The sequence below is a fragment of the Rhinoraja longicauda genome, chromosome 6, assembly GCF_053455715.1.
Source record: "Rhinoraja longicauda isolate Sanriku21f chromosome 6, sRhiLon1.1, whole genome shotgun sequence".
NCBI lineage: Eukaryota > Metazoa > Chordata > Chondrichthyes > Rajiformes > Arhynchobatidae > Rhinoraja > Rhinoraja longicauda.
This window is the reverse complement of record NC_135958.1, coordinates 36,939,959-36,954,459: the sequence shown is the minus strand read 5'-3', so window position 1 is coordinate 36,954,459 and position 14,501 is coordinate 36,939,959. Positions and strand designations below refer to the sequence as shown.

General features: G+C 39.0%; 1 protein-coding gene across 2 annotated transcripts in view; it reads left to right on the top strand.

Annotated features, from left to right (window-relative positions):
• dhx38 (DEAH (Asp-Glu-Ala-His) box polypeptide 38) overlaps positions 1-14,501 on the top strand; it is an 84,495-nt gene that overhangs the window by 5,139 nt on the left and 64,855 nt on the right. For both annotated transcript variants that reach the window (XM_078400787.1, XM_078400785.1), the window contains exons 2-9: positions 658-1,030; positions 1,942-2,132; positions 2,961-3,110; positions 5,528-5,705; positions 7,124-7,242; positions 7,848-7,924; positions 12,552-12,707; positions 13,933-14,094. In XM_078400787.1, the coding sequence (XP_078256913.1) occupies positions 723-1,030; positions 1,942-2,132; positions 2,961-3,110; positions 5,528-5,705; positions 7,124-7,242; positions 7,848-7,924; positions 12,552-12,707; positions 13,933-14,094 (1,341 nt within the window). In that variant the 5' untranslated portion in view covers positions 658-722. The remainder of the gene's footprint in view (positions 1-657; positions 1,031-1,941; positions 2,133-2,960; positions 3,111-5,527; positions 5,706-7,123; positions 7,243-7,847; positions 7,925-12,551; positions 12,708-13,932; positions 14,095-14,501) is intronic.

Here is a 14,501-nt window from a genome sequence, read left to right as displayed (position 1 = left end):
TTAAACACACCTGAGCAATTATAAACACCAGTGAAGCCATGTGTCCCAAACATTATGGTGCCCTGAAATGGGGGTGGGGGGGGGGGGGGGGGGGGGAGGAGACTATGTATAAACACAGCTGTAATTTCTACATGGTGAAACCAAAATGTATAAAAATGGCCTTTATTAAAATCTGACAATGTGCACTTTAACCACATGTGTTTTATCTTTCTATTGCAAATGTCAAATTGTGGAGTACAGAGGCAAATAAATAAATGATGGGTCTTTGTCCCAAACATGGACAGCACTGTAGCTGGTATAGTAAAATAGTTGAAACAGGTTTAACAATTTAATCATCGGAAATGACCTTTGAGGGTCATAATTTATAAACGAGCATGAATTTCCTTATACATTAATGTTTTGTGTTATAAAGCCTGTCTAGTTTAATAAAGGGTGTTTTGATGGCCTTGCACCTGAATGTATGGATAGCTTACTAGCAAGCATGTCATGTTCTGGGTATCTGCATTTAGACAAACTCCCAAATGTGGGATAACACACTTTATCAAGTAATAAATCATTGCAGTTACTATCTTTAATCACACTCTGCTGAATTTTAATCGTTGTAATTTTCATTAATAATGAATTTCTGCAATAATGATTTTTACAACCTGTTTTTAGGGGCCTTTACCTAATTCCCGCAAAGACGACCGTTTAGTGGATTTTATGCGTGCCTACTTTCAATTATGAATGATGACGATGCCATTCACAGGTTGGAGGGCTATGACCCTGACAATCAGATTGGGGGATTGATAATAAAAAAGAAGAGTGCCACAGATGATCAGCACATTTTTCGAGCCCCAGCACCAAAGGCCTCACTACTGGGGCTTGATAAATTGGCTGCTCAGAAAAGAAAAGAAAAAGAAGAGAAGGAAGAAAAAGAGGAGAAGAAGAAATCCAAGGTGTCATACAAAGACTGGGAAGAAGGAAAGGAAGACTTTGGCCCAATTGAGGAGAGCGATAGCAAAGCTGGCAAAGCTGGGAAAAAGGAGAGGCAAGACATTCTAGTTGATTAATGCTATTAATGCTTATAAAACCTTTTGTGTTTTTGTTTGTTTTCGCTTTACTATCTGTCCAAATTTGCTAAAAGCGTCTATCATTTCTCATTCAACAAAGTAATATGACACGAGCCACATTCGAAGATGTGAATTGTTCTCATGGGGTGACTAAAACCAGAGGGTATCGGAGGGAGGAGGTATAAAGGGGAACCGAAGGGTACATTTTTAATACCGAGAAGTTGCTATCTGGAATGAGCTGCCAGAAAAGGAGTTGGAGGCAGGGACAGTAACAACACTTTAGAGGTATCTAGACAGGTACTTGAGTTAGCAACATATAGAGGTATATGCAATAAATACAGGCATGTGGGATTAGTATAGATAGGAATGATAGTTGGCATGGACTAGGTGGGCTGTTTCTATTCTGTACAACTCTTGACAAGTTTGAAATCTTCAAGCTACTGCATTGCCAACTGTCATGTTCTTTTTTTGCTGTTTTATTTGCAAGCCTTGCTCGACCACCATCCTCAACACCCTTCCCCTAAAATTCCAAGCCGCCGCATGTATTGTCCAAGGTCCTACCTACAAGCTCATACATGGACCAGGCGAATATCATACAACAAGTACATAATGGATAATTATTAAGAGTTAGTGGTTCATTGCCGTCAGCAAGTTCTGGCTTAAGCTAACAAGTGGATTGTATTTAATTTGTTTGCAAAGTATATAAATTCATTTTTGCATTAAATTTTGGAATAATATGCTAGAGATTATTGCCAGAAAAATTATGTGCAAATGCTTCGGTATTAACTTAATACAATTGAATGGTTACTATTTAAGTTAGATTGTAAATAATAGTTATGGCACTATATTTTACGTGAGCATTGTTTAAAAATTGGTAATTTTCTTGCAGATATTATCGGACTTCTGGTGCAGAGACACCTTCGCACACAGGTGGTGTTAGCGAGGAATTTAAGGAACGGCATCGGCAAAGAGAACGAGATCGCCGAGAACACGGAGTTTATGCATCTTCAAAGGACAGTGATAAGGAAAAGAAAAGAGATCGGAGCAGAGACCATGATCGCGAATCGAGGAGGGACAGAGGTAAGTCTTTAACTATTTTTATTTGTGTCGTAAATGTAGTTGCAATGGTGAATCAAATTCACTGTATCATTTTACCTGATGTTGCTGTCATATTTTGGGACTCCAGCTCTGCTGCCATTAGGAACTTTGATATTTATATTACCTGCTAAACCTATCTGTCAATTTAAGCATATTGGTAGAAGCTGGAGAAAGCCATTTGTTCCCTCATGCCTGAATTGCAACATGGCCCGTACCACTTTCCAACCATATATCTCTTAATTCTCTTAATATTTAAAAACCTAAACAGTTTATAACTTAAGGTTTAAATCTGCACAGGTGGCATATTGCTAAGGGGAACCATTAACGATGCTGAATACAGTGAGATGACATTTGAATTTGTTCTATATTGTCTGGATACCAAATTAGAATTGTTCTTTTAAAAAAAAATGTTATGACTTCTAGAATAATGATACTTTCACTAAAAGTAAAATTTTAAGTGTTAAGCATGTCATGTGAGAATAAAGTTATAGTTTTCAAGTAAAGAAAGGGTTAATTTTGCTGGCCATCTGCATTGGTTAGCTTTTTGTTAATTTAGATCTATAACTAACCAAATTATGTTAATTAAATCCAGTGCCAAGATTTGAAAATTTATCATTGAAATAAGTAATTGGAAAGTGCAATAATGCTAATTTTTTTTTTAAATACAAAAGGGAGAGAAAAATAAGAGCCTTATAGACATGTTAGTCGAATACAAGTTTTGCAAGAGCTCTACCATAGCTTGGTTTCACATGGGCAAAATGTAAATTAGATCCATCCTGATAGTATGGTTATTTATATTGTTCTTTCTAGATGATCGAGAGTGGAGCAGGTCCAGCTCGTCCAGAGTCAAGGACAGAGACCGGTTGGAGCGAAGTGAGAGAGGGTACAGAGACAATTGCTCAGATCGAAGTAGAAATAGCAGAAAAGATGAACCTGACACTCCCAGACACAGATTGAAAGGTGAGCTCAAATATTGATCAATATTTGGAATGAATGAAAATGTTTCCTAATTTGATGTGGAGAAAAGATACATTTTTATGCAGTTTGATTATTATTGAACCTGCTGCTTGAGAGTCTACATTATTTGCTTAGAAAATGGCTAGGAAGAAAGACATTAGTGATGATTCATGGAATTAATGTTTGATTTTATTGCCCACTTCACAGATCACAGTATGTTTATTCCATCAAAGGAGGCCATTTGGCCCACTGAATCAATTCTGGTTCTGTTTAAAAGTAATGCAGCTAGTCCCATTTACCTGTCATTTCTTCATAGGCCTGCAATGTTTCCTTTCAGATACTTTTGAACATTACTATTGAATCTGCATCCAACGCCTTCCCCGACGGTGCATTCTTGACACTAATCAGTGACTACGTAATAAAGAATAATTCTCAGTTTCTTCTGCAAATCGTCCTCATTTTATATTCCAAAGTTCTTGACCCCCCCGCCAATATATATTTTTTTCCTTTCATTTCTGTCTACACCCTTCAAGGCTTTTAAATACCTCATCAGACCTCCATGAAGCAGTCTAATGAAGGGCCCAGACCTGAAATGTCGCTTATCCATATCCTCCAGAGACGCTGCCTGACCCAGCTTTTGTGTTCTCTGGCCTTTGTGTTCTACCCATTGTAACTTGTTCTATTTTAAGATGAACAACATCTACTTTTCCAGTTTGTCCAGTCTGTTCAATTACTCTTTCCTAGTATCACTTTTGTAATTCCTTTTGGAGCCTTCCCCAAGAGATGGCGCGCAGAGCTAGGCACAATATTCCTATTGTGGCCAAAATGCTGTTTTATAATGGGCTAACTAAAGATTAACTAACAATTACGAGATGAGTTTAACTATTTTCCAATTTGACTCTGGAAATAAATCCTTTATAATGACCCTATTAACCTGGATGATTAGTGTATTTCTGCTTTTGATCTTTTTCTACTTTACATTTAGATTATTATTTTTCAAATGAGCTGATCGCTTACTCTTGCCAATTGTAAAAACTCTCAATTATTCATGTTGAAATTAATTTGCCAATTATTTACCTGTTCTCCATGCTTATTTATTCCTATTTTCGGTGTCACTCCTCCTTAGTCTTGACAATACGAACATAAATACAGTAAATTCTTGTTGGAACAGACCGTAGTGGGGGGAAATGGTGTCCGTTATTGCCGATTGTCCACTGTAACCAAGTATGGTATTATTATTGTATGTGATTGAAACAAAGAACTGCAGTAACCCAGCAGGTCAGGCATTATCTCTCGAGAACATGGATAGAGGATGTCAGGACCCTTCTTCAGACTGATTCGGTCTGCTAGTTACTCCAGCACTTTGTGTTGTTTCATCTTCAAACTAGGTGCAGTTGATGCTGGTTTGCACCAGTGACCTCTTCCTCATCACTGTATGGTCTGTTTGACATGGCTGTTGTTGCCGCTCATGTTGTAGCCCTGGCGACAACGCTTTCTTCTGGCCCCTGCCAGTAACAAGATGCGCTTGGTCACAGTGGCACATCCTCTCCTCTCACCAGCTGCCACTTCTTCTTGTTGGCCGTTGCCTTGTCCGCTCCACTCCATGGGTAGAACATAAGGATTGTACTTTGACTCTATTTTCTTTCCTGCCACAGACGAGCGAGAATGAGTAAGATTGATCTTTATTCTCTGGAATTTTGAAGAATGATCGTTTTGATATAAAAAAGTTTGAAAAGGGATGATAAGTGTTTCTCAGCATATGCTTCTGTCAGAAGCTGGCAGGCAAAGATCCATGAAAGCAATTTACCGGTTAGGATTGAAATGAAATGTCCCTTTGGCAGAGGTTTGTATCATTTTCTAACTGGGGACTGTGGTAGACTCTCATTCATTGACTGCATTAAAGGCCGGAATCAAAAGCGTATTACTGAAAAGAATATTGGATCATACTGGGTACAAGTGTGAATGTAACTTTGAAGCACAGGGTCAATCATGATCTTGCTAAATGGAAAAGTGAGCCACGGGCCCTCCACATTATTGTGCTTAATAATGATCTTGCTTCCCTAAATTTATTTTGGTGGCCTGCCCAAATATAGAAATAACTTTATATCTCCGACAATCTCGTAGTACTGCTCTTTTTCCAATGGATTATTGGTGCTTCCTGTCTCTTAGCTTTTAAAATCTGTTCACATTAGAGGTGTAGACCAGTGGATAAAAGCAAAATATGAGAAAATTATAGAACAATTTCACATTTACCAAAAGCATTGCCAAAAATGTGGAATAGATTATTTGGTTCCAGCTCTTTCACGTAGAAGATGCAGCAAGAGTGAATGTGGGTGGTGGGTAGTTTGATGGCTTAGAATGAAATGAAAGTGGCCTGATTTTAATGTTTTGCATTACTGTTGAAATGCCTTGTTTTATAGATGCTCTTACTCCTTCTCGATCTAGCTGGGAGGATGATGACAGTGGGAATGGAAGTTATTATTCACATCGATCTCAATGGGAATCACCATCTCCTACTCCCTCGCAAAAGGATTTGGATAAGAGTGAAAGAAGTTATCGGAGTTCAGGCCGGGATACTGAGAGACGTGATAAAGAAAGGTATGGCAATCCAAAACAAAGAATATATTTTAAATACAGATGGCTGTAGTGTTATGATTATGGCTGCTGTTTCAGCTTTCCAGGAAGGAACTCTTATCTGATGGAGGTAAAATACAATTCTGATTGTGTTGTTGATAAAGTATTTGGCACTCGTAGAGACTGTAGCCATGATTATTGTAGACCCAACTACAATTTAAACATTGTGATAGTTTAAATCACTCATTGTAGACACTTTCCCTTGATGGGTCATGATGAATAGCAGAGCAAATATCATCATATCATATATATACAGCCGGAAACAGGCCTTTTCGGCCCTCCAAGTCCGTGCCGCCCAGCGATCCCCGTACATTAACACTATCCTACACCCACTAGGGACAATTTTTACATTTACCCAGCCAATTAACCTACATACCTGTACGTCTTTGGAGTGTGGGAGGAAACCGAAGATCTCGGAGAAAACCCACGCAGGTCACTGGGAGAACGTACAAACTCCTTACAGTGCAGCACCCGTAGTCAGGATCGAACCTGAGTCTCCGGCGCTGCATTCGCTGTAAAGCAGCAACTCTACCGCTGCGCTACCGTGCCGCCCTAACTGATCTATGCCAACTGATCTCAAATCAGGCATAGATAGATAGATAGTAATTTCACAGATGGCTTTGTGAGTGATTTAAAACATTTCCCAATGTTGAAGAATTGTCAGGGTTGCTACATGATTATTGGCTACTTTGGGTGAGATACCAAAGAATGAATGAGGAATTGCAATAGACTAGGTGGTTAGCTGAGAAAATTGTTGAGGAAGATGAAAATATAAGACAACCCAAGACATTCTGTTTTAAGTAACTTAACAATGTTGGTTCCTTTTGAATGTGTAAATGTAGCTTAATATCAGTATGATATTTACATTAAATATTTGTATAGGATTTAAGTTTTGGTATTGAACAAGGACTTTACTATAACTTTGCAAAATTACATAAGTAACACAATCCAAGTACTGCACACATTGAGCTTTGGCAGCAATGCATGGTAATGCAGTATTCTATGTGAATATTTCATGCATTGTTGTAAATGTGGATATAGCGAAGATCACAATGAAAATAATTTATTGTAAGCTATTTGAGATGGTGTGGATTTTGTTTCCCTGTGACATAAAAATGCTTCTTGAAAAGATGCTTATTTAGTTGATTATATCTTGGAATAGAATTGCTTGCATTGTTAGAGCCTTTCAATGTCCATTTCTAGTGCTATGCCTGTACATAAATGAATAAAAAAATTACAACATTTAACAAATCCAAACTACCATGATTCATTCGGTTCTGTAATGTATACTTTGCCACCGTAGACTATTTTAGAGTTTACCACCTGGGTAAGTACTTGAATATGAAAGAAAAAATGGTATTTGGATGTCTTGTTTGGTTCAGGTCTAGAAGGAATCATTATGAAGAGGATACACCATTACCAACGCCATCGTATAAATACAATGAATGGGCTGATGACAGAAAGCATCTGGGGGCAACGCCACGACTTTCCAAAGGCAAAGGTATAGTTTTGGATGCTTTTCAATGGTCAATAGACAATAGGTGGAGGTGTAGGCCATTCGCCCCTTCGAGCCAGCACCACCATTCAATGTGATCATGGCTGATCATTCTCAATCAGTATCCCGTTCCTGCCTTCTCCCCATTCCCCCTGACTCCGCTATCCTTAAGAGCTCTATCTAGCTCTCTCTTGAATGCTATTGATATCGTTCTTTTAAAACCTTATTAATATTACACGTTTTCACTAAAGTGTAATATTGCACCCTTAGTGGAAACATCCCAGTATCTACCTGTCAAGCTCCCTTTAAATCATGTAATTCCTTGTCCTTCCAAATTCCAAGGAATGCTTAGTGGCGTAGCGATAGAGCTGCTGCCTCATAATGCCAAAGACCCGGGTTCGATCCTGTATACGGGTGCTGTCTATGTGGAGTTTGTATGTTCCCTATGTGCATGGGGGTTTTCTCGGGGAGCTCCAGTTTCTTCCCACATTCTAAAGGTGTGCAGATTTGGAAATTTAACATAATCAAATTGTGATTGAAAGACGACCCTCTGCCGCAGCTACGATTGATTTGCTGTATTCAACTAAACTAAATATCTCAATTTAATTTAGGTAGAAGGGAGGAAGGTAAAGATGGCATTTATTTTGAAAATGAAGATGAGCAAAGACAATGGGAAGAAGATCAAAGGGTAAGGTGTATTAATTTAAAAAAACGTTTCTAAAAGAATTTAACATTGCTGTTTGTCTTTGGAAAATTATTAGAATTTCTACGCAGTTAAGCTTTTGTTAAACTTTCACTTGTTCTCTTTGTGTAATGAACAAGACTTTTTGCGTATTTATAGGATGTGGCCAATACTGACAAAGCATGTGCCAATTCTTAATTGCCCTTGAGAAAGTGACGTACATCTTTAACATTGTTAGTCAAGGTGTTATCATGCACACGCCTATGTTCCGGATGGTGTAAGTCATCTTACATAATAGACTTGTACAGGAAAATGAACACTCATCCATAACTCTTTGCTTTCTAAATGTGGAAAGGCTTTGTAGAATCAGGAGTTGAGTCATTTGGCATTGGATACCATTGCTGATGTTTTTACCTTTACAGAGCTGATCCAATTTATTTTCTGGCTAATTATGATCTCCAGGATTGTGACTATAGATCTTCGTAAAGGCAGTCTTGTTGAAAATCAACTGAGTACTTTGGCTTTCCGGTTAGACGTGGCGGCAGTGGTAGAGTTACTGCCTTATAGGGCCTGGGACCCGAGTTTGATCCTGACTGCGGATGCTCTCTGTATGGAGTTTGTATGTTCTTCCTGTGACTGCGTGGGTTTTCTCCAGGTGCACTGGTTTTCTCCCACACTCCAAAGGTGTACAGGTTTGCAGGTTAATTGGCTTCTGTAAATTATCCCTAGAATGTGTACGGGTGATTATGGTCGGTACAGACTCGGTGGGATGAAGGACTTGGTTTCACGCTATATTTCTAAAGTGGTCATTGCCCAACATTTGTGTCATGCAAATGCTGACATTTGCCCCTCTCATGCTAGAAAATCATTGAGAATCTTGCTGCATCAGAAATGGATTACTTACTTTACTGAAGAGTTAGGTGTGTGATGGAACATGTAACTCGAACATCAACATATCTGCTTCCACCACCTCCCTGCCAGCATACTCGAGACACCCGGCACTCTAGATGTAAAATATTTGTCTTGCACATCTACTTTAAACTTCATCTTACCATAAACCTATGCCCTTTAGTATTTGGCATTTCCCCCTGTGGAAAAAGTCTCCATCAGCTAAATCTACATCACCGTAAAATTTTATATACTTCTATCTCGTTGCCCCTCTGCCTCCGACGCTCAAGAGAAAAGTATCCAAGTTTGTCCAGATTCTTCTAGTTCATACTCTCTAATCCAGACATTTTGGTAACCACCTTCTGCATCCTCTCCAGTCTCCACATCTTTCTTGTAATGGCGACCAGAACTGCATACAATACTCCAAATATGTCCTAACAACATTTTTACTTCATATTGGGCAGTTATCTGCAAGGGCTCCTATAATTTTCTCGCTTGTTTCCCACAGGGTCTGAAGGTGTATTCGGTCATGCCCTGGGGATTTATCATTAATTCACTTTAAAACCATCAGTACCTCCTCTTTGGTAATTCATTTACGATCCAAAACCAACACACATCACTCATTTAGGATCTTGTCCACTTCCTCTGACACCAGGCGTGGATTCCCTTCTTTCTTCTTGAGTGGACCTACTCTCCTACTTTTAATATATGTCTGTTAAAAATAAGAGAGTTGGGGAAAGGGTGCTCCTTAATCCCACTTGCCAAGGACATTTCTTGCTTCCTTTACATCACGCTAGGGCCTTGTCCTTGTATTTTGACTTTACAAGATCTCTTGTCATCCAAGGTTCCTGAACTTTGGCACCGCATCTTTCAACCTTATAGGATCATGCTTGACCTGGACTCCAACCAGCTGGCCTTTGAAAGACTCAAACATGTTATATGTAGATGTACCCTCAAGCAGCCACTGCCCAAACTAGCTAGTGAGGAGGAGGTCCAAATCATTGATGCAGCAGCAGATGAAGGAGACACTGCCACCACAGATGCCAAAAAGTGTTGGAAACAGGATGAGGAAATTGAAGTGAGGAAGAGGAGGCCGGAGATGATCCAGACAAATTGGTGGAGAGGGAAGATGAAGACCTTCCTGAAGACAAGAACATGAACTCACCGACCAAGATTCTTCTGAACATTCTGAGTCTACAAAGAGCCGCAAGGCAAAGAGTAGAAAATATTGATACCACAGGCAAGATCGAAGACCCAAGAGTAAATGCAGTGGTGTGAGATTAAACTGAAGTTACCTATCATAAAGGTGCACTTTGACCTCTCCTCACTAATTATGTCTGTGGCACAAAACGAAGTTGTTTATGGGACCAGAGGAATCACTCGTTGCCTCACTCGCTGTTCCATGGAACAAAACGGCCAACAGGAGAGGAGAGAAGGAAACTGTTTTGAACACTACGGGAAGAAACTACCGAGATATTCAAGTATAATGATATCTTGGACCTCGGCTCTCTGTACTCAAAAGATATCCACTCTTGCCAGCACGTATGGCATCGAGGCTGCTCTCGGAGTCATAGAAAAAAAAAATCAAAGATATGTTTGCTCCTTATGGAGGATGGAGCCGGCGATGAAGCCCAGATGCGACAGGAGAGGAGCAAGACCGGTAAGAGAGGAAACCGGGGTTGGGACTACCACATCATCGAGGTCAGCTGTGGGACAAAGGTAATCTAGCAAGGAGAGGACATCGGTTGCTAGTCGACCAAGGAAGTAGAAAGCTGGAGGCCCACAGCAGCCTGTGGTTTGAATCGGGCACCACTTATAACAACTGGAGCTTTGACTGGACTTTGAAAAGGGCACCAAAACAGGGTATCTATTGCATGTAGGTTCAGTGAACTATTTCTGTACAATTGCTAATGGGGGTGGTATGGCGATACTCTACTGGACAGTTTGTAAGAAAAGAATTTCACTGCATTTGCACTTTGCACATGTGACAAAGCACCATTGAACCAATCTACTCTTTCCATTTCCTGCCTAATACTGTTTTAATTAGCCTTCGCCCAATTTAGAATCGCAACCATCCTTGGTAAGGTATGACTCCAATCACAGGTGTGCATTTCCTTTGCTAGCCATTGCGTAAACGGAACTCCTTTTCTGAATCTAATTGTGCTTTAGTGAGCTTTAGTTAATAATAATGAATATGTTTGTCTTAATAAGCCTTACCCTATTGCCAAGGACAAACATGCTGTGGCCTCATGATGGACAGTACACTCACTCGGTGGTAATTAGTTGAATTAGATTTAACTCTCCTTTTGTACACAGCTTGGCAACTTTCCATATACTTGGGTAATGTCAGAATTGTAACTCTTCTGGAGATCTAGGTAATTCTGTGCACAAGCCTTCAATGCTGCAGCTGAGAATTTGTCTGCTTCCGTAGACTTTGCTGCATTCAGAAGTCAAAGCTACTTTTTTATTTTCAGGGAATGAATTGAATTGGACGAAGTTAGCTTGTGTGATGGTGAGGAACTCTGGAGGGAGCTCATTAGGATTGTGCACATAGCAGTTGTTCTTGGACTGTATGAACAACATTAAAATTGTGTAGAGGTAGTCCATTATGGTCCCTCAAACCTCCTCGGCTATTCATTAATGACTGTTTCATCAATATCAATTTGTTTTTCAGTGGAAAGAATTGTTTTCACTAATGTCTTTATTTTTGCATAGTTCTTTTTTCAATTTTACTGCCTTACCGTAAAATTCAATACATTTTTTTGTGATCTTTACATTTAATTTGTCTTTGTATGTTTGAGTCAATGTGCCCATGATGCTGCTGCAGCAAGATTTTTGCTATATGTGTACCTCACCACCCGTGTGCATATGAGAATTGATTTGATTGAAAGAAAGAACCACTTAAAATTAAGTATATGATTGAATTATTTTGGAATATGAATCTAAAAAAAGAATTGCCTCTACGGTGCCTTTCACTTCCTAATTACTGCCTAAGCGCATTGCAGTGTTAAGGTTCATCTCGGTTGTAATTGAGTCAAAAGTGCACACGAATGTAACACAAAATAAAATGACCAGTTATGGAATGCTATTGGGTAGGACACTTCTTTTGAATAGTGCTACAGATTCCTTTGAATTTAACAATTAGAAAGGTTTAATGTCTCAGAAAGACAGCACCCGTGTTCATTCTGCAGTCCAAGAGCACTGCACGTTCCTGAAACAGTGAAACTTTGAAAATACACTGCCCAGTTGTCCTGAAATACCAATGGTTCAGCATTTTGCTCAGTGGGAACCCTTTCCTGCCCTCTGAAAGTTTCAAAGGGTGCCAAACTATCAGATTTTTACAGTAGTTTCAATTATGTTCTCATGTCAGTGATCTTGAATGCAAGGTTGAGTACATTATAACTGACGAGGTCCAGAAAATTAGTAATTGAGCCAAATTTCCTTTCACATTGCCTATTGACAGTATCATTGTGATCACTGGAGTGGTGTAAGCTGCTACGTCTTCCTGCAAAGAATTCTTTACATGTAAACATGATTTTCCATTGATAATACTATACATTTTGAAGATCTGTATACCGTTCTAATGTTTATGGTAACACAATTTGCATCAAAATTAAATCATTACAGAATCCTTGGTGATCTGTAAAACATTGGAAGCATAGTAAAGAAAACCTAATTTTCTGTTTTATTTGATAAACAATTATATTATTGTTCTATCTTGTTTGTGTTTTTAAAATGTCTGTAGCAAGCAGATAGAGATTGGTACATGATGGACGAAGGACATGATGACTTTCATAATCCTCTAGCATACACTTCAGAAGAATATGTGAAGAAACGGGAACAATTATTGCAAAAACAGTCTCAGAAAAGAATTTCTGCTCAGAAGAGACAAATTAATGAGGTACAGATCATATTTTAAGTTTATTTTCTACCCCAATTTGTTGAAAGCATCCAGAAAAAGTGTAAAATGTAAACCTATTTCTAGCATTTCTAGAGTATGCAATTTTAAAATGTACACATTAACCAAAAACTTGCTTAAGATTATAGAAACATAGAAAATAGGTGCAGGAGTAGGCCATTCGGCCCTTCGAGCCTGCACCACCATTCAATATGATCATGGCTGATCATCCAACTCAGTATCCCGTACCTGCCTTCTCTCCATACCCCCTGATCCCTTTAGCCACAAGGGCCACATCTAACTCCCTCTTAAATATAGCCAATGAACTGGCCTCAACTACTTTCTGTGGCAGAGAATTCCACAGATTCACCACTCTCTGTGTGAAAAAAAACCTTCTCATCTCAGTCCTAAAAGACTTCCCCCTTATCCTTAAACTGTGACCCCTTGTTCTGGACTTCCCCAACATCGGGAACAATCTTCCTGCATCTAGCCTGTCCAACCCCTTAAGAATTTTGTAAGTTTCTATAAGATCCCCCCTCAATCTTCTAAATTCCAGCGAGTACAAGCCGAGTCTATCCAGTCTTTCTTCATATGAAAGTCCTGCCATCCCAGGAATCAATCTAGTGAACCTTCTCTGTACTCCCTCTATGGCAAGAATGTCTTTCCTCAGATTAGGAGACCAAAACTGTACGCAATACTCCAGGTGTGGTCTCACCAATGCCCTGTACAACTGCAGCAGAACCTCTCTGCTCCTATACTCGAATCCCCTTGCTATGAATGCCAACATACCATTCGCTTTCTTCACTGCCTGCTGCACCTGCATGCCTACTTTCAATGACTGGTGTACCACGACACCCAGGTCTCGTTGCATCTCCCCTTCTCCTAATCGGCCATCATTCAGGTAATTATATTTTGAGACTCCCATAAGTTTACCTTGCTGAATTCACTGTTGGTTTCCTTGGAATTCAGATTTGTCAAACACTATTGGTAATTATTAAGTTTATTTGGTTTTGTAAAATATTTGCCTAGTTGTATTACATTTTGTACCATATTGCATTCAAGTCCTTTCCTGAGTTAGATTTCTTTTTCATCAGATTCTTGCTGAAGCTGAGTTATATTTTGTTAACAAAATTGTATTCAGACATTTGATTCCATTAATCTCATACGGTACAATTGATTGAAGAATATGTCAGAAATTATTGATTGTTGCCAAATGGCTGTTTTATAGGATAATGAGCGATGGGAAACAAATCGAATGTTAACCAGTGGTGTGGTTCAACGTCTGGAAGTGGATGAAGATTTTGAAGAGGACAATGCAACTCGAGTTCATTTATTAGTACACAATTTAGTCCCGCCATTCTTGGATGGACGAATTGTCTTCACCAAACAAGTAAGTCCACAGCTAGCTGTATTATTTTTAACCAACTCAAATCCTAAACCTGTCTGTATAAAATAATGTTGGAGTCAAGAGATCTATGTTGGGCTGCCAGCTGTTATGTTCTTTTCAAAGGGAAGTATGGTTTTTAATGTTTGGAGATGATTAATAGTTAAAAATATTTAAAGAAATAAATAGTTTTGTAACCAGCGTAAAGCCCATATCTTCAAATATTCACAATGGTGGCATTGTTACAAATCTATCTCAGACTTAATGTATGCCGCCAGCATTAGTGCACCTGTAGTGTTTTAATTGGTTCACAGACATGTTTGAAATGTGTTCAGATACAAAAATATGAATGGAATTGTGCTGAACTTTTACATTTCCACTTGAAACCCAGCTACGGTTGTATAATTTTAAGC